This window comes from Xenopus tropicalis, chromosome 10 (genome assembly GCF_000004195.4).
Source record: "Xenopus tropicalis strain Nigerian chromosome 10, UCB_Xtro_10.0, whole genome shotgun sequence".
Taxonomy (NCBI): domain Eukaryota; kingdom Metazoa; phylum Chordata; class Amphibia; order Anura; family Pipidae; genus Xenopus; species Xenopus tropicalis.
Genome location: NC_030686.2, coordinates 4,381,095 through 4,406,569, shown reverse-complemented (window position 1 = coordinate 4,406,569; position 25,475 = coordinate 4,381,095). Strand labels below are relative to the sequence as shown.

Genomic DNA, 25,475 nt, shown 5'->3' with positions numbered 1-25,475 from the left:
TTTGGTTGAATAAAAACAAGATTTCCTACCAAATAAAGCCCCGTTTGCTGATAGGGTGCATAGAGGCACCTAATAGCCAATCACAGCCCTTATTTGGCACCTCCATGAATTTTTATGGTGCTTGTGTTGCTCCCCAAGTCTTTTTACATTTGACTGGGGCTCATGGGTAAGAAAGGTTGGGGACCCCTGCCCCAGCAGGATTAAACTTTTAAAGGAACAGTTCAGTGCAAAAAAATAAAACTGGGTAAAATAGGCCACAAAATAAAACATAACCAACATATTTAGTTGGGTAGAAATGTAATCCATAAAGCTGGAGTGGGCAGATGTCTAACATAATAGCCTGAACACTACTTCCTGCATTCAGCTCTCTAACCTCTTAGTTAATCAGTGACTTTAGAGGGGGGCCCACATGGGATAGTTTCAGCATGGTCATATTCAAATACAAACTGAATAATTATGTGCCACATAGCCTCCTGGCAAGCCACTGATTGGTTACTGACTCCTAACAGAGCTGAAAGCAGGAAGTAGTGTTCAGGCTATTATGTTAGACAAAAATGTAATGTATAAAGGCTGAAGTGGGCAGATGTCTAACTGTATTGAAATCATTTTGTATTTTACCCCGTTTTATTTTTTACACTGAAGAACTAAGCAAAGAAAACATGTTTCCTAAATACCTATTGGTACTGCTTATTAGTCTGTACCCTACTAGCAACCACAGGGTCTGCTGCCCCCTATTGGGGAGCAACAGGGAGTCCATCCAGGGGGACTGGCTTCTAGCAAACTGGAAGCAGAGTTTGGTGTTTTATCACCCTGTCCCCAGGGTATTAGTCCCACCCTGCTGCCATGTCCACTAAATACCCTACAGAACAATGGGAAGGGAGCAAGATAGCAGCTCCCAGTAGGTATCAGAATAGCACTCAATAGTAAGAAATCCAAGTCCGGCTTGGGACTCCTCCAGTTACATGGGAGTAGGAGAAACAATAGGTTAGCTGAAAGCTAAAATGCACCCCCCTATTGATACACCTTAGAGCACACTCCACAACTCGTATTAAACATTTGTAGGTTTATTGACAGATTACACTGTGTGACAATTCGTGTGGGCTACTGGTTCATTTTGCACCAGTCTTCTACAAAAATAAAGGCAAGCTTTTAAATTAACTTATTTTATGTATAACTTAAAATGCATCATTTAGGTATTAAAAAAAAAAAAACAAAACCAAACCTAGGTGAGTGCAGTTCAACTGCAACAACCCAACTATTGAGACCTCGGCCATGCAGGAGTTGGTACGGGGTGTGCTGGGAAGGCGGAGGGTCACTCGTGGGCTCTAAGCGCCGGTACGGAAGGATTTGGCAATGGCTAATGAGCCACCATCCTCGTGGCAGTGCAGAGTTTAAAGGTCAAGACAGAATTTGGCCCAATGGGCCAATCAGACGTTCCGGGGCTACATGCCTTGAACAAAGTGCTTAGAGGCCGAGGGGGCAGGAACTGGGTTAAATAATGCCCACTACCCTTAAGTGCTATTTGTCACTCACTTTAAAGCAACACAAAGTGTGGGGGAGGGGGGCATAAAATAAACAGCACATTAATTGGGGGGGGGGGGGGGGTGAGCAAAATGCTAAACAAAGAGCATTAAAACCCCCTAACAGCCAAGGGGAGAGGCAGGAAGAAAAAAAAAAATTAAAACAAAGAGGTAGGAGACTTCCTTTGGGGGTTCAAAATGTCTGCTCACTTTTTGGCAGATTTGTAACAACGACCTTTCCCCTGTAAATGTGGCACCGCCCACTGCCTCCTATGCGCTTACTGTTCCACACCCCAAACAGACTACAAGCAGAGTTCTACTGAAGCATCACAGGGCCCTTTACCCACACCAGCAAGGGAATGGGGGAAGGGGGGGGGGGGGTCTGGTTAAACAGGGGACTGCTACGATGCATTTGCAGGAGAAAAAAAAAATATGGAAGACAAGGTCAGTCTAAAGACGAAAAAAAAAAAAAATGAACTCCCTCATGTCCATGTTTGTACCAGGGGTGGCAGTGATCACACTCGCCCTGTGCCAGCCCTCTGGGTAGTTTGGTTCCGCCGTGGGGTGGCGCTGCCTCTTCCTCCTCTGAAGCCACCACGGAAGCTGCGCCCCCTGAGGAACCTCCCAGAGACCCCGAAGGTCTCTGTATTCAGCTTCCTCTCCTCTGCCCACGTGGTGCGCCTGCAAGAGAGGTCAGTACCTGAGTATTGCTGGGTAACCTGCTTGCTTTATGGCAACTAATAAAGCAGGGAAGCAGCCCTGGCCCCCCCATATAAAGCAGGGAACAACCCTGGCCCCCCCCCATATAAAGCAGGGAAGCAACCCTGCCCCCCCCCATATAAAGCAGGGAAGCAACCCTGGCCCCCCCCCCCATATAAAGCAGGGAGGAAGCCCTGGCCCCCCCATATAAAGCAGAGAAGAAGCCCTGGCCCCCCCATATAAAGCAGAGAAGAAGCCCTGGCCCCCCCATATAAAGCAGGGAAGAAGCCCTGGCCCCCCCATATAAAGAAGGGAAGAAGCCCTGCCCCCCCCCCCCATATGAAGCAGGGAAGAAGCCCTGCCCCCCCCCCATATAAAGCAGAGAAGAAGCCCTGCCCCCCCCCCCCCCCCATATAAAGCAGGGAAGAAGCCCTGGCCCCCCCATATAAAGCAGAGAAGAAGCCCTGCCCCCCCCATATGAAGCAGGGAAGAAGCCCTGCCCCCCCCATATAAAGCAGAGAAGAAGCCCTGCCCCCCCCATATAAAGCAGAGAAGAAGCCCTGCCCCCCCCCCCATATAAAGCAGAGAAGAAGCCCTGGCCCTCCCATATAAAGCAGGGAGTTGCTTTATGGCAGATCTTCCATGCAAATTGTATCTCAACACTAAACTAAAAGGTATAATCAGTGGGGTGTTAAGTTTTCCAGTTCTAATAAAGAAAGTGACAGATTAATATAAAGCAACAGAACGGATACCTGGACTTCATCTCAGAAGAAATGTTATCAAAGAAAGACTTTGACCGGTCATAATAAATGTTTGGTCCCAGGGGGTCTTCCTCTGGGTTTCCGTCACTATTTTGGGTTTCTACCCCCGAATCCGTCTTCTCTTCACCTTCCTTCTCAGGCTTCTCATCTACGGGACAGAGAAAGAATGATATGGGGCAACTTCGCTTTGTCAGAGGGGCAGTTGTAAGATTCACTGCAAGGGCACCTTTGAAGTTTAACTTATCCTTGAATTCCTTATCCAGTTCCTCCCTGTTGAACTGGGCATTGGCCGTCTCAAAGTCAAAGTCTCCTTCGAACTTTATGGCGTTCTCCTTCACGGTGGTGGGTCTGTTCTGACCACGGGACCGGTTTCTGGTCCTTCTGTTCCCTGAAAGGAAATACCAAGGACTGGTTACGTGCCAATATTCCCCCAAACCACAACCAGTTAAAGAGTCACTGATAAACCATTACCTGATCTCCGCCGGGGGGGTCGTCTGTTCTCATCATTCACTGTGCCTAGAACTGGGGCAGCCGCAGGGGGCACTAAAAGCACAGAATGTTTTGGGTCAGACTATCCTTTCAACTAAAAGCCCACTCTACAAGTCAAGCACATAAGCAGCAGTCCTGCCCTGCTTTATGGCTGAGATTCTAGCTATCTGTATAACAGAGCATTCTGTCACAGTGGCACAGATCCTATCTGATCCCCCCATTGTAAGCAGCAGTCCTGCCCTGCTTTATGGCTGAGATTCTAGCTATCTGTATAACAGAGCATTCTGTCACAGTGGCACAGATCCTATCTGATCCCCCCATTGTAAGCAGCAGTCCTGCCCTGCTTTATGGCTGAGATTCTAGCTATCTGTATAACAGAGCATTCTGTCACAGTGGCAAAGATCCTATCCCCCCCCCATTGTAAGCAGCAGTCCTGCCCTGCTTTATGGCTGAGATTCTAGCTATCTGTATAACAGAGCATTCTGTCACAGTGGCACAGATCCTATCTGATCCCCCCATTGTAAGCAGCAGTCCTGCCCTGCTTTATGGCTGAGATTCTAGCTATCTGTATAACAGAGCATTCTGTCACAGTGGCACAGATCCTATCTGATCCCCCCATTGTAAGCAGCAGTCCTGCCCTGCTTTATGGCTGAGATTCTAGCTATCTGTATAACAGAGCATTCTGTCACAGTGGCACAGATCCCATCTGATCCCCCCCCATTGTAAGCAGCAGTCCCGCCCTGCTTTATGGCTGATCTTAAATTATATAAGAAATTAGGGAATAGAGATCACCCAACCACCTCCCATTAAGAAAACAGTGAATAGGGGAAGACAATGTCAAGGCATGAATGTTCCTGAACCATCTTACCATTCAAGGGTGCTGGCTGAGATTGGGGCCCACTTTGCCGAATTCCCCTTTGATTAACAGGAGCCCCTTTCGCCTGCTGAACCTTCTTCTGGGCCTGGCTCTCCAGTGGGCCTGTCTGCACAGCTTGCTCCACCATTGGGCTCTTCCTCAACGGGATGGAAGGAAACCCAGCTGGGGGGGGGGGGGGGGGGGGGGGAGGGACAAAAAAAACAAAGCCCAGTGTCAGTGACTGCTATATAAATTGCTGGTGTATCTGACCGCACAGGGCAGGGCAGCGCTAAGGAGAAAATGTTACAGAATTTTCCAGCCCTACAGAGTTATCTTCATTGCAGGCCCCCCCCCCATATATTTTTCTGTGACCCCACACAAATACGGCCGTCAGTCACAAAGCTGAAAGCGGTTAATGGCAGACAATTACATTAGGACAGAGCAAAGCAGAATATTCAGTAGCAAGCCATAGGGTATTAGTTTAGCAACTGACTAAAAGGAAGAGAAAGTGCCACAGAGCAAAAAAATGTACCCTGCAGGGTAGGCAAGTATTTGTCCTATTTATCTGCCACCTATGGGCATGAGTTGTGCCCCTGCAGCAGCTCCTAACCCCAACAACAATGGAAAAAGTATAAAAGTAATATTTTATATTATGTTCTATTGCCCTGCACTGGTAAATGTTGCATGCTTACTTCAAACCCTACTATAGTTTATATAAATACCCCGCTGTGTAGCCCCGGGGGCAGCCAATCAAAAGCACAGGTTACTTAGCAGATATCAGATAAAACCCCATGATATTCTAATAAGCTTATCTGTTACCCGCTGTATAACCTATGTCTATTCTTTTTTCCAGCTTGAATGGCTGCCCCCACATCATCCAGCTGGACCACAAACCAAGGATGAGCCACTTTCCACCACCCTTTCAGTAGCAGAACTCCCATGTACCCCAAGGCCTCCCCCACCTGACAGAGGTTAAGCGGCCAAACAAAGCAGCATGCAGGGGTTAAAGCTCTGCAGGACACATGCACATTGAGGCAGTTACCATTCGGAGACAACTGCGGTGGTTCCGCCGGGATATCCGGTTCTGGGGCGACAGGCTGAGGAGAAGGGGAAGAGCAGGAGCTGGAGACCCCGGCAGATGCCGTAGGGCTCCCCAACTTTTCTGCACCGAAAGAAAGTGGACGGAGATGGGGAAGAAAAAGAAAGGCCAAGTTAATTCCACATGAAGCTCCAATCATGGCATGTCAGCCTGGCATAGGCAGCTCTGCAAGGAACAACGCGGCACAGGATAATGGCAAAAGCCAAAGATCAGGAGAAATGCTGCCGTCACCTAAGGACTAACACCTTGCTTACTGGGCAGCTGCAGTACTCACCTAGGCCAAGGGAGGCAGCATACTGCTGGCTGAGGAGGGAAGAGGCTGCAAGCTGGCTGTAGGTTGGCATCCCTCGGAATGGGCTGTAAGGCACCGAAGACTGGTAGGAAGCAGAAGGAGCAGAGCCCAGAGAAGACTATAGAAAAAAATAGTCACATTAACTCTTTCCCGACAGCAGCCCTATTACTAGCCGGTGCACTCTGCCCTATAAGCGGGAATATTGCCCCTTGCCAGCAATGTTGAAGCTAGGTTGTTAGCAGCGAAGCCATATTTAACTTTTGCTTCATAGCTCGATAAATTTACCCCCGTTGTACTAAAGGACAGTTAGTTTGCCAGGGGGCAGTAACCCATAGCAACCAACAACAAGTAAATGCTTCCTGCTGACCGGTTGCTATGGTTGATTAGACCAGTAGCAAACCTTGCACTCCTATTACATGCCCCAGTTAAGACTGCTATCTGGTTGCTAGGCTGTTTAACAATAGCAACCATGTAACGTTACTGTCATAAAAAACGAGCAAGTGTGTCCGGATACAACATCTGGCCTTGTGCCCTCTGGTTACCATGGTGTCTGACTGTAGCAATGAGATGGCATTTTAACCATCATAATGCAAGTGTTGTTAACGTAAGGTCTGTTACCCTTACGTCTGGTAAGTAAAGGGTAAGTCAATAAGGGTGAAGTTTAATTGTGAATATTCCATCTGCTGTAACAGCGGGTAAGGCTCCAGCCACGGCTCGGCAGGTTTATGGCACCCATTAACCACCCATGGCTCCCAAGCCTACTCTGCCCATAGCGGGTAAGGCTCTAGCCACGGCTCAGCAGGTTTATGCCACCCAGGGCTCCCAAGCCTACTCTGCCCATAGCGGGTAAGGCTCTAGCCACGGCTCAGCAGGTTTATGGCACCCATTAACCACCCAGGGCTCCCAAGCCTACTCTGCCCATAGCGGGTAAGGCTCTAGCCACGGCTCGGCAGGTTTATGCCACCCAGGGCTCCCAAGCCTACTCTGCCCATAGCGGGTAAGGCTCTAGCCACGGCTCGGCAGGTTTATGCCACCCAGGGCTCCCAAGCCTACTCTGCCCATAGCGGGTAAGGCTCTAGCCACGGCTCGGCAGGTTTATGCCACCCAGGGCTCCCAAGCCTACTCTGCCCATAGCGGGTAAGGCTCTAGCCACGGCTCGGCAGGTTTATGCCACCCAGGGCTCCCAAGCTTACGCTGCCCATTGCCCACTGATAAACAGTTTTTAGGTTTCTGCTAATTGCCCCCTGGCTAATTATAGGCCCAAACCGGTTGCCCTGGCAGTCCCGCGCCTCCCCAGCCACGGCATTACCCCTCCCCACCCATTAGGAGCTATTTACTGCTTACTCACCCCCCCCCCACCACAGCGCTCATCCTTGGCGCTCGCTATCATTAAATTTGCTACAGCAGGGAATTCTAGGACACGAGGGTTATATAAACGTGAACCAAATCCAGCGGCGCCGCTCAATTAGCCAGAAATACTCCCTAACCCTTTCCTTGCCAGACAGATACAGCAGCAAAGTCCAAGAATACCAGGAACAAAATGGTGGAAGGGGCTCAAGAAATGTGACTACCCCCCCCCCCAGCTCACTTACCCTTTATTAATGACGTCACATTGGAGTATCAGGGATGGGGGCAACAATGTGCTCTAAATGTATGTGGATCCCCTGCAGCCACTTGCCCTAGGTGCCGGCCAGCCCAGCACTGAGCAGCCAGGAGCAGCACAATACAGCTTGCTAGGTAGACTTTAAACCATATTAAAGATTCATATTAAACAAATAGGAGACTCAAACGACCAAGCGCATGAGTGGCGCCGGCCCAACATACCTGGACTATAGCCGGGTCCTGCGGAAGAGCATGGGAAGCCTTTGGGGGTTCACATACGGTGATGTCCTTAATATCGCTGCCGCGGAAAATGATATACTCGTAGACTTCCTCCCGAGGCGGGGCTGGCCGGTCAGTCGGGCGATCTTCCGTCCCAAACGAGCGGACTAATTATAATTAGAGAGTGAAGATTAGTCAACGACTGAGCAGGAACTTGGCTGGAAATGTCAGTTTGTGGGATCCCAGAGATGGGTTGATCCACTGCAATCTATAACGCAAGCAACTCGCAGCTCGTTAGTGCCTTAATGTCTTTAAACTGAGCAGGGGAGGATGTGCCAGGGCTTTGCAGCACTGCCAGAAAGGCACGCAGCTCCCTGCCAATAGGGAGAGGGGGTAGAAGTATAAAAGGGCATGTGGAGGTGGGGAGTATAATATAAGGGGTGCACTGGAGGCAGAATCTTGTATGGGGGGGTAGTATAATATAAGGGGCACACTGGAGGCAGAATCTTGTATGGGGGGGTAGTATAATATAAGGGGCACACTGGAGGCAGAATCTTGTATGGGGGGGTAGTATAATATAAGGGGCACACTGGAGGCAGAATCTTGTATGGGGGGGTAGTATAATATAAGGGGCACACTGGAGGCAGAATCTTGTATGGGGGGGTAGTATAATATAAGGGGCACACTGGAGGCAGAATCTTGTATGGGGGGGTAGTATAATATAAGGGGCGCACTGGAGGCAGAATCTAGTATGGGGGGGTAGTATAATATAAGGGGCACACTGGAGGCAGAATCTAGTATGGGGGGGTAGTATAATATAAGGGGCGCACTGGAGGCAGAATCTAGTATGGGGCGGGTAATATAATATAAGGGGTGCACTGGAGGCAGAATCTTGTCTCCCCCTGCTGTCCAGGTAAGATGGAGGTTGTAGTTCTAAAGGCCCTGGAGGACAGCAGGTTGGGAACCCCTGGGCAAGAGGGCGGGTAGGGGGGCACAAGGGCAGAGACTGGGGTGGCTAGGGGGGCACAAGGGCAGAGACTGGGGTGGCTAGGGGGGCACAAGGGCAGAGACTGGGGTGGCTAGGGGGGCACAAGGGCAGAGACTGGGGTGGCTAGGGGGGCACAAGGGCAGAGACTGGGGTGGCTAGGGGGGCACAAGGGCAGAGACTGGGGTGGCTAGGGGGGCACAAGGGCAGAGACTGGGGTGGGTATGGCAGAGAGGGGAATAGGTGGGAAGTGCAATCCCTATGAGTGGCCCCTACCAGCAGAGGGCAGTGTGGGAGAATTGGAAGCCATAACAATAATACCATTCTACCCCACCCAGCAGCGAATCACAGGGCAGAAGGCAGGGCCACTAACGAGCTGAAGCTAATGGGTCAGTCCTTCCTGCAGGGGGCAGTGTGGGCTCCACGGTCACATTACCCCAAATCTCCGACACCTGCCCCAATTACCCCTTTCCACCTGCGCCAATTACCCCCCACCTACCGCCACAAGCACCAGGCTCTAACAACACTCCGCCTACCCCCACCGGACTGGCGACTACGACTCCCAGCATCCCCCGCTAGCCATCGGCAAGTGTCAGCCTTGCCCCGACCAAAAGCCCAATGTCAGCCCTATTGCACCCGAGGGGCCCGCTGCGCACCTTTGGCTAGGGCCACGGTGGAGTTCTCGGTATCGATGGTATACAGGATGCCTTCATAGCGGATCTGAGCCTTGGAGATCAGGCTGATCTTGCTGCCGATGTACGGGGTTCCCGAGCTCATGATGCTCGGCTCGGCCTCTGGCCCCTCTTGTCTCCCGAATATTTCCTCAGGGTCCCCTAGACTGCCCCGGGGCCGCCCACTACTGCACCTTTTATACCCACACCTCTGGCACCGCCCTCCCCCGCCCCGACACGCCAGGGGGTGGGGCTTAGCGGAACCCGCAGCTTTGTTGCTGCGCAATTCGTGTGCCTGTGTTTTTTTACCTTACGGAGGGCTGTGACGTCTCAGGCAGCCATTGGCTAAGGCTAGTCCCGGCAACTGGTGACGTAAAAGCAATTCGATAGAGCACGGCAAGCGTCGCAACGCGTAGTGGACGTATGTAATGGTGGATGGTCGGCCATATTATTGGTGGGATATAGCTCCGACTATAACTATTTTGTTCAGCGATTTTGCAGCAGTCACCATTTAAGCATTTAATACAAGTTACAATTACTATCATTCCTGCGACCAGGTCGTTCTTGCCCCCCCGTTGACGTTTAGGTCTGAATTATCAGATATGGAGGTAGAAACAATAGGAATTCTACCACTAAACGCTTGGGCGCCCGATCAAAACCTTTTGTACCACCCAATTGATGAGACAACGGTAACATTGGGCCGGCTTTATAGATTAGAATTCAATCAAGATTAAAATAAAATCCTTGTGTTTTAGTATTGTTGTTCACTTTTGAGATAACTTTTAGTATGACGTAGAGAGTAATATACTGAGACAATTTGCAATTGGTCTTCATTTTTTATTATTTGTGGTTTTTTTTTAGTTATTTCAATTTTTGTTCAGCAGTTCTGTAGTTTGGAGATTTAGCAACTACTTCGTTGCTAGGGTCCAAATTACCTTAGCGACTAGGGAGCAATTTGAATGAGAGGATGGTAACTTAATTGGAGAGAAAAACAAGTTAGAAAAAGTAACAATAACAATAAAACTGGAGCCTCACAGAACAATAGGTTTTTGGCTGCCGGGGTCAGTGACCCCCATTTGAAAGCTGGAAAGAGGCAGAAAAAAAAGGCAAATAGATCAAAAACGATAAGAAATAAATAATGAAGACCAATTGAAAAGTTGCTTAGACTAGGCAGTTTTATAACATACCAAAAGGTAACAAAGGTGAACCACCCCTTTAACGTTTAAAGAGACTGTTCCTGTGACATTAACGTTTTAGAAGGACATGGCAAATAGCAATTTGTGGTTAATCTTTATTTCATATCCATCATATTTTTTGCATGATTTGACCTAGTTTGGAATTGGGACTAACTGGCTGCTAGAGTCTAACTAACTGGACTAACTGGCTCCCAGCAACCAGGCAGCTCTTTGAGCAGAAGACTGGAAGAAAGATTTTAATAGAACTATAAACCATAAACACATTCTTGACTTTTAAATGTGACCAACTGCACAGATGAATGTTAGTGGGTAAAGTTGGCAGAGTCTGCACGCACTCTATATCCTATTTTGTATAGAAAAAGGAAAGTTGTGTTGTTTTAGCCAGGACTACTAAGCATATTAACCACTTAGGGCTTCCATCAGGCTAGTAAAAGCACCCTATTTGAGCTCTGGTCATTTACTGTGCCCAGTGTGTGGCAATTGTTGAAAGGGCATGTGTTCCAAATGGCTGGCATTGGGGGTCAGCTTAACAGAGAATATAGGTATGAGTGTAAAAATACAAATCACATTGCATAATGCAATGTCCAGTCTCTAATTGCTTAACTACAGCTCCCAGCATCCCACCAAACTGCAATAACTAGAATGGGGCCCTAATGAAACAAAAATAAACCCCACCCATGACCTGCCAGCAGTGCACACCTCCCCTAATGGCACTTGGGTCCCTGACTTGTGCACACAAATATCCGATTACATCCCTTACTTAAGGCGGCCATACACGGGCTGATTTCAGCTGCCAATATTGGTCCTTTAGACCGACAACAGCGACGAAACCTCCCATACCGACATCCAACCTGAAACTGGCCAGATTGGGCAGATTTGATTTTTCCGTTGGACCAGGGACCGCATCGGCTCATTGATGCAGTCCCTGATCCGATGGTGCCTATACCCACCATTTGAATTTGATCATTTGGCCCTAGGTAGGTGGGCATATTGGGAGAAGATCCGCTCACTTGGCAGCATCAGCAAATGAGCGGATCTTACAGTGCATGGCCACCTTTACACTGAGCCAATAGTCCACTGGTTAAAAGAAAACATCCTGAAAGGGTAGCGCCTTTCCGAAGGGCAAAGACACACAGAGCTACTTAGTAGCAGCTACTTTTTCACGCCTACTAAACCACAGAAAATCCCCTGCCATAGACAATACTGAGAATTGCCTCTGCTAAAACACCCGTAGAGACAATTATCAGTAAATGATCAGCATTTTCTATTTTAGTAGCTGCTACTAGTAGCTCTGTGTACATGGGGAGCTTAGTTGCCTCGACTTTTAATAAGTAACTAATCGCTGTGACTTTCCCACCATAGGGTACTGTGTAAGTCGCTGTGGCTAATTGCGTGTGGTTTTTGCTGCACATTTGCCCTTACTGATAATGGTCTCTACATGTATTTTAGCAGAGGCAATTCTCAGTATTGTCTATGGCAGTGGATTTTCTGGTGTTTAGTAGCTGCTACTAAGTAGCTCCGTGTGTCAAAAGTTACCGCTTTGCAAAAGCAGCAGAGCATAAGAAAATGGAGCCAACAGAGGGCGCTGCTCCATTTGATGGTGTATGAGCAATAATGGCTGCACCCTGCAATATCAATAAATACAAAGATGCAGACAAGACTCCCAGTAATATCTCTGGGAAAATAAATGCAGTGGATACAGTATTAATAAATACAGTGGACTGTCCCTTTAATGAAGAGGTTAATTTAGGACAATTACAGAACATTCCCAACGTGTTGCTGAAGCACAGGGGATACCGACAGAGCAGGAAAAGCTAGAGCCCTTGCTGTTTGCCACTTAGTGAACAGAATATCATTTATTTATAAAGGATCCTGCAGGGCTGAACAGGCTGATTATCCACAGCCATCTTCAGAGTTTTATCCAGATACTTTTCTCTAGAAAATGCCCAACTGTATGGATAAAGCCCCAATGAGGTAAAAACCTACACCGCAACTCATAATGCTGTTTAGTGGAAAATGCCCTACGGCTTCATATTGACAGAAGCCAATTATGCTTATGCTTTGTACCGCACAGTGTGCACTCGTGGTGCTGTATAAATAATATATCCAGATGGGAATTAAAGGGACAGTGCACCGGCACCACCTAGCCAATGGCTGAGCAGGAGCAGTCTTCCATTATATAATAGGTTAACGTTTTGTGTTTTAGCGCTGCCTCACAACAGGAGGCCAGTGGCACATTCTTACTCTTTGGTACATAAAATAACATGGGACCCCAATACTGCTTGGGGTTTCCCTTTGATTGCAAGCTCTTCTGTAAAGTGCTGGGTACCATACAGGCACTCTATAAAGTATTGAGGAGAAATCCGATAGAGGGAGGATACAGAATCAGAGCCTACTCCCTAACAGAACCCATTCCAGAACCTTAAGGGACAGAATTCTTCTCATTGGACAAAACCTGCAGGGCCCCTGATCACCCCCCCCCCCCCCTCCAGTGATCCTTTGGGGATCCAGTTTCCAGTCATGACTTGTAGATCCACTAACCTATCATTTATTGGGGATTAACCCTCTAAACACTGTGCAGGGAAAATCATCACCCCATGTAGATTGTATCTATCCCTTATACAGCCCCATACCCTCTCTAGTTGCCCAGTTTGTTACCCCACAATGGGGCAGTCACATTAACCCCCGGCCATGTCCATTTCCCAAGGCCCATTGAGTACTTAGTCCCCATTACACCACTTCTTATAAATAAATAAATAATCTAGTAGAATTTCTATTTGGCTTTAACTCCCCCATCACCATAATAACCCCAATACCCCTGCCCAGATACTATACTGGGGTACTTATTGGCTCTTATACCTCCAAACACTGCCCTAGGGTAATCATTCACCCCCTATAACCCCCATTACACCCCCAACAACTCTACTGGGATAGCTATTCAGTTCCCAAGGGATATATATACTTATTTACCCATATGCCCCTCTTATCCACCCACATACCCCTTTATTTACACCCCCCTACACTCCTTCCCAGATACACAAGCTTCTCCCTGCCCATAGTCACGGGAACCACATTAGTTGTAAAACTACAACTCCCAGCATGCCCCTCCGCCTAAGCGGCACGGTCGGTAGACAGCGGATCCCACAAGCGGCAGTAGTGCGTTTGTCCGAGCCCTGTATGAGGTGTCCCACCCACCCGGTGACAGGAACGCCCCCTCCCTCCCGGTAACCCGCAGCGGGCGGCAGACAGGAGTGGCGGCGGGACACCCGCAGCAGCCATTTTGAATTGAGCAGACAAAGAGCGCGCGTTTCTGTGGCGGGGCGACTTTCTCCGCTTCAGGCGTCGCCACGCCACCCGGTTTCCCGCGCAGACCCTTCCCCGACCGCCCCCTATTTTTGTGCCTCCCTCCCGTTCCACCGACCCCGCTCGATCCCCTCCTGCCCTCCCAATACCGCTCGCAGCCATTTGCCCGCTCCTTATGTAGCCATGAAGCAGCCAATGGGAGCGCCGCTCCGGTGTGACGTAATTGCCCCGCCGCGCAGGCGCACAGAGCTGCTGCCCTCCTGAGTTGAGCGGCGGAGTAAAGATGGCGGCGGGTTCGGATCTACTGGATGAGGTTTTCTTCAACACGGACGTGGACGATAAAGTGGTCAGCGAGCTGGTGGGATCCCTGGAGTCTCAGCTGGCCGCCGCGGCCCACCAGCACCATCATCACCACCACCACCAGCAGCAACCCCCCGCCGAGGCCCGCAGCCAGGCCCTGGCTAACCATGTCACCAGCCCGGGGGTAGGGGCAGCCAGTGCGGGGGGACAGCCTGAAGCCAAGATAGGGCTCTCCCCGGAGGTGCCTAAGACGGGTGAGGCCTGGGGGCGCCGAGCTGAGCGGGCAGGGGGGCCGCGGGAATGTTTTGGCGGCCGGCGGGCTGACTGGGGGCCTTCAGGGGCTCTGCTGGGTGTGATGGGCCCCGGGAAACGCTCTGGGGGCCCCACATGGACTTCTGGAGTTGCTGCTCTTGGAAAACTGGATACTTGTACTACTTGGCGCCTGTGGAGTGACTTGGAGGGGGGCCAAGGGCTTTGGGGGGGCACATTGGCCCATAGGAAATAGAATTGGGGGTACACATGGACTCCTGGAGCTGCTGATGGCTGGCGACTGGATATTTGGGGTATCCGGCAGTTTCCTGGGGTAACCGGGCAGCCTGGGGGCATTTGGGGGGTATACTGGGCCCTGGGCAGCCTTCTGGCCAGTCTCACATGGACTCATAGAGCTGCTGATGGCTGGCGACTGGATATTTGGGGTACCCAGCAGTTTCCTGGGGTAACCGGGCAGCCTGGGGGCATTTGGGGGTATACTGGGCCCTGGGCAGCCTTCTGGCCAGTCTCACATGGACTCCTGGAGCTGCTGATGGCTGGCGACTGGATATTTGGGGTATCCGGCAGTTTCCTGGGGTAACCGGGCAGCCTGGGGGCATTTGGGGGTATACTGGGCCCTGGGCAGCCTTCTGGCCAGTCTCACATGGACTCATAGAGCTGCTGATGGCTGGCGACTGGATATTTGGGGTACCCAGCAGTTTCCTGGGGTAACCGGGCAGCCTGGGGGCATTTGGGGGGTATACTGGGCCCTGGGCAGCCTTCTGGCCAGTCTCACATGGACTCATAGAGCTGCTGATGGCTGGCGACTGGATATTTGGGGTACCCAGCAGTTTCCTGGGGTAACCGGGCAGCCTGGGGGCATTTGGGGGTATACTGGGCCCTGGGCAGCCTTCTGGCCAGTCTCACATGGACTCATAGAGCTGCTGATGGCTGGCGACTGGATATTTGGGGTACCCGGCAGTTTCCTGGGGTAACCGGGCAGCCTGGGGGCATTTGGGGGTATACTGGGCCCTGGGCAGCCTTCTGGCCAGTCTCACATGGACTCGTAGAGCTGTTGGTGGCTGGCGACTGGATATTTGGGGTACCCGGCAGTTTCCTGGGGTAACCGGGCAGCCTGGGGGCATTTGGGGGGTATACTGGGCCCTGGGCAGCCTTCTGGCCAGTCTCACATGGACTAATGGAGCTGTTGGTGGCAACAGACTAGAGATTTGTGGCATTTTAGGGTTTTGGGGGTGACTGTGGGGAGATGAGTGCTGTGTGGATCATTAGGGGGCAGTTTGTGCCCCAGGAGAAGATTTGGGGGTCCACATGAACTTTTGGCGCTACTGATGGCCTTGTTGTAGATACTTAGATACCTGGGATTTTCTGGGGGCTATAATGAGCCTTAATAAATGGACTTGGGGGGCAAGAGGCACTATATGGTCATTTGGGGGGGTGTGGGTGAAATTGCCTTATGTGGGGTATGTTCCCCGTGTACTTGGGGAGCTGGCACTGAGGGCACCGTCTATATGCCGCTCACTTACAAGGGGGGGGGGGGGGGTAAATCTTCCTGGGGGCATCATTGGGTTCTCTTGGAATGGTTTGGATTTCTGGGTGGCATGTTGGGTTGTGGGGTTGCCTAATGCCGCTTCTGAGGGGTCCAGTGGGCGTTTGCTGGTGGAACCAAGTGCTGGACCAGAGTGGGTGCACAGGGGTGGCTATCTGTATATTCCGGCGGGTGTATACCCCATAGCTCTGTTTCTTTCCCTGCTGTTTAAAAAAAAATGTCCTTTTTCTCCCACAGGAGCCGCTGTACCCGGAGTACAAGGAGGTGTCATTAACAGCCGCCCACAGACCACAGCACAGCCTGACGGGACTCAGTCTGCTATACCCGAAGCACCAGGAGCTCTTAGCCAGGCCAAATCTGGGGTTCTGGGCAACATGGCTTCCACTCTGCCCAACCACAGTTCAGGTAATGGCAAAAATGCCACCCTACAGACCATGAATGGGAGTAATGTTGTGATTAATTCACACGGACCTGGGGGTCACGGAACCCCCTACCAGGGGAACAGCAATGCCGCTGTCGGCCTGGTAAACAACGGACCGGCTCCTGTCGCTAAGGGTGGAGTGAACCCAGGAGCTAACACCGTTATCCAGACTTCTTTCCTTGGGACTACTAACGTGGCATCCTCAGTCATCTCCTCCTCATCCACATCCACTGCGGGAGCAGCTGGGCAGCAAGCTGGCATGGCGGGCGTACCCACCAGCGTGGCATTGGTGAGACCTCTGTTGCACCAGGGCGTGCCCGCCACTCAGAACGGGAGCAATACTGTGATCAATTCCCCTCTGTCCGCCCCTGCCGGGGTCTCGCTGCAAATGAACAATCAGCCCAGTCCGGTGATCAAGTCGGAATCCCCTAAAACTATTATCCAGCCCCCTCAGCAGAGCCAGCCTAACCCTGGCAATATGGTGTTAGGACAGACTATGCAAGCTGGGCACCCTGGTCCTGGAGGAGCTGTGTCTGCCCCCGGTGCCCCTACAGGAATGGGCAAAGCTACAGTCAGCGCCGTGCCTCCCAACTTGCCAAGGACTCCTACGGCCCTGGCCGGTGGTATCAGGGCTACAATCACTCCCCCTATGCTTGCCCCGCGCGTGCCACAGCCTCAGCAGAACCCGGCGAGCGTTCAGAATTTCCAGCTTCCGCCCGGTAAGTGCACATTTTTATTTATTATGAGAGCAGTTCATTGAGAGAGAAGTTGCCTGCGAGATCTCTGGCTCGGCCCCTCTCTGCTTGTTGTGATTGAGCGAGCGGCATGTGGTGCTCAGTCTGGGACCAATCGCGATGTCAGGCTGATGCGAGAAGCCAAACATAACCTCTTTCTAGCTCATTTCACCCGACACACACAGACCGAGGCAGCCATCCCCGAGCTTCTGTGCTTTGGGGAATGGGAGGAAGGAACCGCTCGGTGCCAGACACAATTTCGCTTACCTGGAATGCCCTCCTGTCCCCGTATGCCAGTTTCCTTACGGGCACAGCGGGGCTTGGTGAGCGGAAAGCACATTGATAATGTCTGTTACTGTCGAACAGTTCAAGAGCAGTGGCATCTTTAAATCTGGTTGGACTACAATTCCCATCATTCCCCCCGACAAGTGATTAATCCGTTATTTAGCAATTATTACTTTGCTAATAAACGGGAGCACTTAGGGTAATTAGTTCTGTTTGGTGTTGTTGATTGAACTTGACATTGTGTGCCTGTGACCCTCCCAGACAGGGGTAGCCCCCTTAACTGATAACTGCACCACCTTAACCTTCTCATTGTGTTATCCTTACTGTTTTCTGCTGGGGGTTAGTTGTTTTTTTTACTGGTGTGTCCATGCAGAATTTTTTAACCTGTAACTGCCCAGTGAGTTGTTAAGTATTTGTATATATTGGCAACATATTAAGCATGGATAGCACCACAGCCTTGCAGCACCGGGGTCCTCACTTCAATTCCAACCAGGACATTATATGCAACAAGTATGTTTGTTTTGTATATACATAGGTTTCCTCCTACCCCCTGAGAATCTTGTGAGTGATAAGGGCTGTTAATTGTAAGCTCCTCTGGGTCCTGACCTGGGTCTGATGTAAATAATGGGCAATCTCTGCATAGTGCTGCAGAATATGTCTGTACTATATCAATAAAGGAACATAATAACCTGTCCCTGGCCCAGTAAATTCTGTATATACCTGTATGTGTGTGGATGGAAAGTATAAAGGAAACTTAAATACCCCATGATTATTGCCCCCTAGTTGTCCTCTGAACTCTATGCTGCGAGCTGCCACTATTAATATAGCTAAATTTTTTATTTTTAAGCGTTTGCTTTTTAGAAATTCAGTCCATCAAATGTGTTTACAAAGAATTTTTAAAAACTATCAGCATTGCCAAATTATACAGTTCAGGCAGTCAGCTGATTCCTTAGTCGTAACGTCTCTGCCATGGGATGGGTTTAACTGTGTGTTCCTGGTAAAGTTACCCTTCTGCTCATTGGTTTATGTTATGTTACAGGGAACACAGGTTGCTCAATTCTACAGATTCCCAAAGTGTGGGGTGGGCTGCACTAAAGGGGGGCAAAACTCTGGATCAGAGGCTCAACCTGAAGGCCAGTTAGGGGGAGATTTGGGGTGAGTGCTTATTTGTGCCCTGGGTACCCCTGGAACTATAGCGGGGTGACTGTTACCCCAATGTTTCTATATATCTGTAACCTTGTTATGGGCTAAGGGGGCCCAGCCTGAAGGCCAGTTAGGGGGAGATTTGGGGTGAGTGCTTATTTGTGCCCTGGGTACCCCTGGAACTATAGCAGGGTGACTGTTACCCCAATGTTTCTATATATCTGTAACCTTGTTATGGGCTAAGGGGGCCCAGCCTGAAGGCCAGTTAGGGGGGGATTTGGGGTGAGTGCTTATTTGTGCCCTGGGTACCCCTGGAACTATAGCGGGGTGACTGTTACCCCAATGTTTCTATATATCTGTAACCTTGTTATGGGCTAAGGGGGCCCAGCCTGAAGGCCAGTTAGGGGGGGATTTGGGGTGAGTGCTTATTTGTGCCCTGGGTACCCCTGGAACTATAGCGGGGTGACTGTCACCCCAATGTTTCTATATATCTGTAACCTTGTTATGGGCTAAGGGGGCCCAGCCTGAAGGCCAGTTAGGGGGGGATTTGGGGTGAGTGCTTATTTGTGCCCTGGGTACCCCTGGAACTATAGCGGGGTGACTGTTACCCCAATGTTTCTATATATCTGTAACCTTGTTATGGGCTAAGGGGGCCCAGCCTGAAGGCCAGTTAGGGGGGGGGGGATTTGGGGTGAGTGCTTATTTGTGCCCTGGGTACCCCTGGAACTATAGCGGGGTGACTGTTACCCCAATGTTTCTATATATCTGTAACCTTGTTATGGGCTAAGGGGGCCCAGCCTGAAGGCCAGTTAGGGGGGGATTTGGGGTGAGTGCTTATTTGTGCCCTGGGTACCCCTGGAACTATAGCAGGGTGACTGTTACCCCAATGTTTCTATATATCTGTAACCTTGTTATGGGCTAAGGGGGCCCAGCCTGAAGGCCAGTTAGGGGGGGATTTGGGGTGAGTGCTTACTTGTGCCCTGGCTACCCCTGGAACTATAGCAGGGTGACTGTTACCCCAATGTTTCTATATATAACTCCACAGAACTGTTTTTTTATGCTCCTTCACAATTTTTTTTCATTTCTGACTTGTATTCCAGTTAGAACGTGCAGCCATGAGAAGGAATACTAGTCTTGTCTCAGGAATATAAAAGAACATTGCAGAGAAAAAACAAAACAAAAATTCTTACAAGTAGTAATAATAATAAATGTAACTCCCCGTATATCTGTTAGTGGAGTTTCCCTCCAATTTTTGCCCGGTGACTATGGAAGCCACAAGAGGTGTGTGCGTGGGTGTCAGCTGAAGAAATACTCTATAAAAAACCTTGAAGAATGTGAGTGTGTGTCGCTTTAAGAGAGCGCTGTCAGTATTTTCGCATGTCGGTTGGTGCCCGCGTGAGTAGAGGCTGGCAGTTTGTTGGTGAAAGCTGCAGTTGTGCCGGCGGAAGATCAAGTCATGGTCTGAGCTTCACACCTGTTGCCCTTAGAAGTGAATGTGGGGAAGGCAGGGGTGCGGCAGGCAGGTGGGGGGCACACGCAGGAAGTCACATATTTAGTTTGGTGCAGGGGTTCTTTGGCCTCCAATCGGTTAAACTTCCTACTTACTCTATGGCCGTGAGTTTAAAAGTAGGTTTGGTTTATAATTTTCCCCTTTAACCTCTCTGCTCTTCATACAAACTACTAATCCCAGCATGCCCCACTAGCCGGACAAGCACATGGATAATGGGAGCTGTATTTTTACTGCAGCCGAAGTGCCAAAGAGCAGACATTCCTGCCCTATGAACTACAGTGTGTAAGTGTCAGAGCTGTGGCGCAATGATACAGCCTAATATGTCATTTATAATAGTAGTATAGTTTAGTTATAATTAAGGGATGGTTTTTCAGTTATTTATTGATCAGCAGCTCTCCATTTTGGTATTTCAGCAGCTATCTGGTTGCTAGGCTCTTGTTTACTCTAGCAACCAGGCAGTGGGACAGTCGAGAGACAGAAATCAATAGGAAAGGATCTGCATTGAAAGATAATTTAAAAAAAAAAAAAAATTATAGATTATTATTGACAGCAGGGGTTCATTAAATGAAGCCAGACTGCGGGCAATGAGAATTTCTTGGATGCTCCAAATAAAGAAGCCAAGCAAGAATAGCTGTAACTGTTCCAAAGTAAAGTTATATAAAGCTAATAATTATACGTGGAGTTGCACAGGCCCCTAGGTTTGGTGCCCAACGAGTAGAGCAGTCTGACAAACGCAAATCTGAAACCGAATGTTTTGAGTGGCAGAAACAGAGCATTTTAGTAAATGTGTAAGTGCTGTTGGCAGAGTATGCTGGGAGTTGTAGTTTACACAGTTGCAATAAATTGACCTATTGTTTGAGCTTTCAGCTTTATGATGTGCTGGGCTGTTCCAGTTGACAGAGTTGCGATTTATTTGGTTGGAGGAGCCTTTCCAAGGATAAGTTCTGGGGCAAATGTGTATTTTACCCAGGGTGCCTTGTACTTACAACCTGCCCCCCGGGTATAACTGCCCTGCCTCCTTTATTGCCCAGTGCAGATCTGTCTTGCCAAACCCCAAGTTTGTGTTGGACTTCCAACGGGCCGATTCTAGACGCCGATATTGGTCCCTAAGACCGATTCGGCAGCTTATCTGCCTGTGTATAGGCACAAGCGACGGGCCTCAGTGACAGACATCTGGCCTGAAATTGGGCAGGTTTCGTTTTTCTGTTGGATTAGGGACCGCATTGGCTTGCATTGGCCAAACAACCGAATTAGCTCGATATCACCCATCCGTAGGTGGGGATATTGGGAGAAGAACGTATGGCCGCTCCGGTCATGGTCTGCTCTCCTTTAGCCAAGGCTCACGTTCCCATAATACCTTGCTTGTGCCTGTGAGGCCGTCCAATCACACAGTTTGCAAGGCATTATGGGAGTCAAAGTTTTTGACGGAGGAGAGAACGTCAGGCGGGGTTGAGTTGGAGGTTCTGCCCTCTAGCTGTTGAAGTTGGCGGCGTCGGGCTGCGTGTACTTGGAGTCGGGGTGCGGTGCGAGTGGAAGATGAACTTGTTGGGGGAGAGGTAGAGGCCGCAGTAGGCGCACTTGATGCAACTTGGCCCGGGAGCTGTTGTAGCAGGCGGGGATGAAGCTTCTCATGGGCCACATCGAAAGCGAAGTTTTCCGGCAGTTACGGCACCTGGTTGGGCTTCAGGGAGCCGGTGAAAGTCTGGTTCTCCTGGGGGCTCTGGTGCATCTTGGAGGTGGTAGGTGAGCTGGGGTCTCTCTCGGTGCTGATCCCCTCCATGCTGGCTCCTAGGGTGGAAAAGAGGGAGGGGAGACAGTTGGGTGAGAATAAGGCAAAATACTCCAGTCCTAATACCAATGGCTAACCTATGCCTTTAGCTATTGAACTATAGCTCCCAAAATCCCCAGCCAGTTAATAACCCTTTCTTTTCCCTACATAGAGCGGAAAGTCACCAAATGCATCGAAACCAAATCTGTCCCATTCTGGGACAAATATTGCATTATTCTGGTCACAAATATGAAGCGAACTGTTCCCAAGAGTTGGCATCGGCCTCTGTAGGAGTAATGTAATATTTCCCAATGATAAACCTGATTCTACATATCGATTTCTATAGGAATATTTGCGCCCATACCAATGCCTATAGCGGTACATCATTTATGTAGTTCTTTCATATTACTTGGAATCCAGAGATACATGAATATCGGGGCAGGAAGGGAAATAGCCAATGTCTCCAATTTGCTTGCGGACAGTACGATTGAATTGCCCATGGGCTTTATATAAAGGGGAAATAATGCGTGTGGTCAGTAATAATTTTGTATCTATAGAGCATTTGCAGTACAGGGAATAAACACCCGGAGAGAGCAACAAAATTGCATTTTCTTGCCCAAGCAAAATCTCGGTTTGACGGCTGATTGGCTGATACATTGTAGCGAATGCATTTCTTGGCATCATTCGCTTTCTGTAGTAGAAAACAAGATCCGACCCGGTGTAATGTTACCCTTCTCTTGGATTCCGACGCTTTGCCTCGGATATTATGTGTATTTTGCACGCAGAAGAGATTTGTGTCTCTGACCACAGCTGGGGATTTCCGGGAAAGTGCTTTCTTTCCGTCCGTCCGTCTGTCCATCCGTCCGTCTCTTTGCAGTTGGTCTGTTAAGGCTCAAACATCAACTATAAAGGCATTTGGTAGAGGAAAGCAGAGTCATCTGCTTGGGAAATGCCCCCAGAGACGTGGGATTGCCCAGGATCCCTCTGGGTGGCGCCAGTGAGCCGTGCCTTGTTAAGGTCTGTATGGAGGTTTGCAGATGGCACTGACTAAAGGTCCCCATACACGGGCCAATTCTAGCTGCCAATATGGGTCCCTTAGACAGATTCGGCAGCTAATCGGCCTGTGTAGGGGCACTAACGACGGGCCTGCCCGACTGATATCTGGCCTGAAATTGGGCAAATCTCAATCGGGCAGGTTAGAAAATCTAGTCGGATCGGGGACCAGGTCAGCTCGTTGATGCGGTCCCTGGACCAACTCTTGCTATGCCCGTCATTATAATTCGATCATTTGGCCCCAGGGCCAAACAATTGAATTAGCCTGGATTCTCCCGATATCGCCCACCCGTAGTGGGGGTTATCGGGAGAAGATCCGCTCGCTTGGCAACATCGCCAAGAGAGCGGATCTGCCAGTGTATGGGCACCTTTAGTATTAACTAGTCACATAGTTCAAATGCTTGTGTTTAGTGGGACCAATTGTCACCCTGGGGGGGAGCAGGGAAGGGGGGGGGGGGGTAGGATCAGTTTGCACTCTATAGAAACTATCTGAGCCCAAAGGATCTGCTGCTGGCACACTTTAGCCCTCCATATTGGGTCACATGACATGGCCTATAGAGTGAGGCAAGTCACGGACTGCATAAGTGGCCTTTGGGTTTTCCTCTGGCTAGGTGGATTTGCACATACAAACTGGCTGCCACAACTCCCAGTGGACTGTGCACTTGTGGTTCTGGTTCTGGAAACAATGTAGCAGAAGAACGGACCTCTAGTTCTGACTCCTGAAATAATAAAGGGGAGATGAGAAACTGCTGTCGGTAAATAAACCCAGTGAGAATGAGGGATAAATGAATGTTGGGAAGTTGCTTAGAATGGGTGGTTTTGGGTTTATTTTCCCTTTAAGAAACAGATTCTGACAGTAGTTTATGTGGAAAAGAAAGTTAAGGTGTCCCGCGGAGCGGCGCCTCGTTAGGCAGATACCAGGCAGCAGCCCTGCAGCGTTAGCTCCAAGATGGCCGCCCTTCGGCTCGGTATCCTTCACTCGATGACAGAATGAGATCAGGCGCGTGGAGAGGATCGGAGGCTGGCGCAGGGAGGCAGACGGATAACTTTTTGTTGCCATGGCGATGCCTGTGTACATTGACCTATGCGGATGCCAGAGCGCACCGAGTACCTACCTGCTGATCTTTGCTGTTAGTATGAGCCCTCTGGCCTGGCACAGCCAGTGATATGGCAAGGGGGCACAGATAAACCACTACATGTGCTGTTAGATTGCAAGCTGTTATTCTTTGTTGGACCATTCACTGGGGGTGATAGGGTTAAAGCGACGGTCCCATTGGCTGTGGCTATACGTGGTTGTGTCTTCCAGAGGAGGCTTTATTTGCCCTACCCGCTGCGGGCACCAAAGTCAAACTTTCCAGCTGTGCTCACAGCCTCTGGGTAAGTCCTTGCATCTGGGGAAAGGAGGGCCCCGTCTGCTGGAGGGGCCACAGCGTCATGCTGATACCTCGGCCTATAAAAATGATGTTGAACTGGGAGCCGGACCCCCGAGCAGAGGGTTTTGCCAGCAGACGGGGTATGTCCTTAGCTCAACCTGCCCACTGCCTGCCAGCTCTCTCCAGTGCCAACTCAATAGACTTATTATGTAGGGATGGCAGGTGCCCGTGCCAGAAGCTCATTACTGTCCTGGATGTTATGTTTCTGTCTGCCTGCCTCCTCCATAGCCCACTCAGTGCCCAGCCCATGCCAGATATGCCCGCCTCCTCCATAGCCCACTCAGTGCCCAGCCCATGCCAGATATGCCCGCCTCCTCCATAGCCCACTCAGTGCCCAGCCCATGCCAGATATGCCCGCCTCCTCCATAGCCCACTCAGTGCCCAGCCCATGCCAGATATGCCCGCCTCCTCCATAGCCCACTCAGTGCCCAGCCCATGCCAGATATGCCAGTCTCCTCCATAGCCCACTCAGTGTCCAGCCCATGCCAGATATGCCCGCCTCCTCCATAGCCCACTCAGTGCCCAGTCCATGCCAGATGTGCCTGCCTCCTCCATAGCCCACTCAGTGTCCAGCCCATGCCAGATGTGCCTGCCTCCTCCATAGCCCACTCAGTGCCCAGCCCATGCCAGATATGCCCGCCTCCTCCATAGCCCACTCAGTGCCCAGTCCATGCCAGATATGCCCGCCTCCTCCATAGCCCACTCAGTGCCCAGTCCATGATAGATATGCCCGCCTCCTCCATAGCCCACTCAGTGCCCAGTCCATGCCAGATATGCCCGCCTCCTCCATAGCCCACTCAGTGCCCAGCCCATGATAGCTATGCCCGCCTCCTCCATAACCCACTCAGTGCCCAGTCCATGATAGATATGCCCGCCTCCTCCATAGCCCACTCAGTGCCCAGTCCATGCCAGATATGCCCGCCTCCTCCATAGCCCACTCAGTGCCCAGCCCATGATAGCTATGCCCGCCTCCTCCATAACCCACTCAGTGCCCAGTCCATGATAGATTTGCCCGCCTCCTCCATAACCCACTCAGTGCCCAGTCCATGATAGCTATGCCCGCCTCCTCCATAACCCACTCAGTGCCCAGTCCATGATAGATATGCCCGCCTCCTCCATAGCCCACTCAGTGCCCAGTCCATGATAGATATGCCTGTCTCCTCCATAGCCCACTCAGTGCCCAGTCCATGCCAGATATGCCTGCCTCCTCCATAGCCCACTCAGTGCCCAGTCCATGATAGATATGCCTGTCTCCTCCATAGCCCACTCAGTGCCCAGTCCATGCCAGATATGCCCACCTCCTCCATAGCCCACTCAGTG

The 25,475-nt window shown here is 50.4% G+C and overlaps 2 protein-coding genes across 4 annotated transcripts in view; one reads left to right on the top strand and one right to left on the bottom strand.

Annotated features, from left to right (window-relative positions):
- Positions 1 to 1,043: 1,043 nt before the first annotated feature.
- Positions 1,044 to 9,382, bottom strand: lsm14b (LSM family member 14B). 2 transcript variants are annotated; one of them, XM_031894143.1, is made up of 9 exons: positions 9,179 to 9,382; positions 7,541 to 7,704; positions 5,699 to 5,834; positions 5,368 to 5,487; positions 4,338 to 4,508; positions 3,452 to 3,523; positions 3,207 to 3,368; positions 2,972 to 3,128; positions 1,044 to 2,201 (listed from the first exon to the last, which is right to left on the bottom strand). In XM_031894143.1, exons 1-9 carry the CDS (start codon positions 9,297 to 9,299, stop codon positions 2,036 to 2,038), a joined length of 1,269 nt encoding a protein of 422 aa, XP_031750003.1. In that variant the 5' UTR covers positions 9,300 to 9,382; the 3' UTR covers positions 1,044 to 2,035.
- Positions 9,383 to 13,489: 4,107 nt separating this feature from the next.
- taf4 (TATA-box binding protein associated factor 4) overlaps positions 13,490 to 25,475 on the top strand; it is a 28,899-nt gene continuing 16,913 nt past the window's right edge. The window contains exons 1-2 of one of the 2 annotated variants that reach the window (XM_012952548.3): positions 13,490 to 14,246; positions 16,046 to 16,948. In XM_012952548.3, the coding sequence (XP_012808002.1) occupies positions 13,976 to 14,246; positions 16,046 to 16,948 (1,174 nt within the window). In that variant the 5' untranslated portion in view covers positions 13,490 to 13,975. 2 annotated transcript variants of the gene reach the window in all.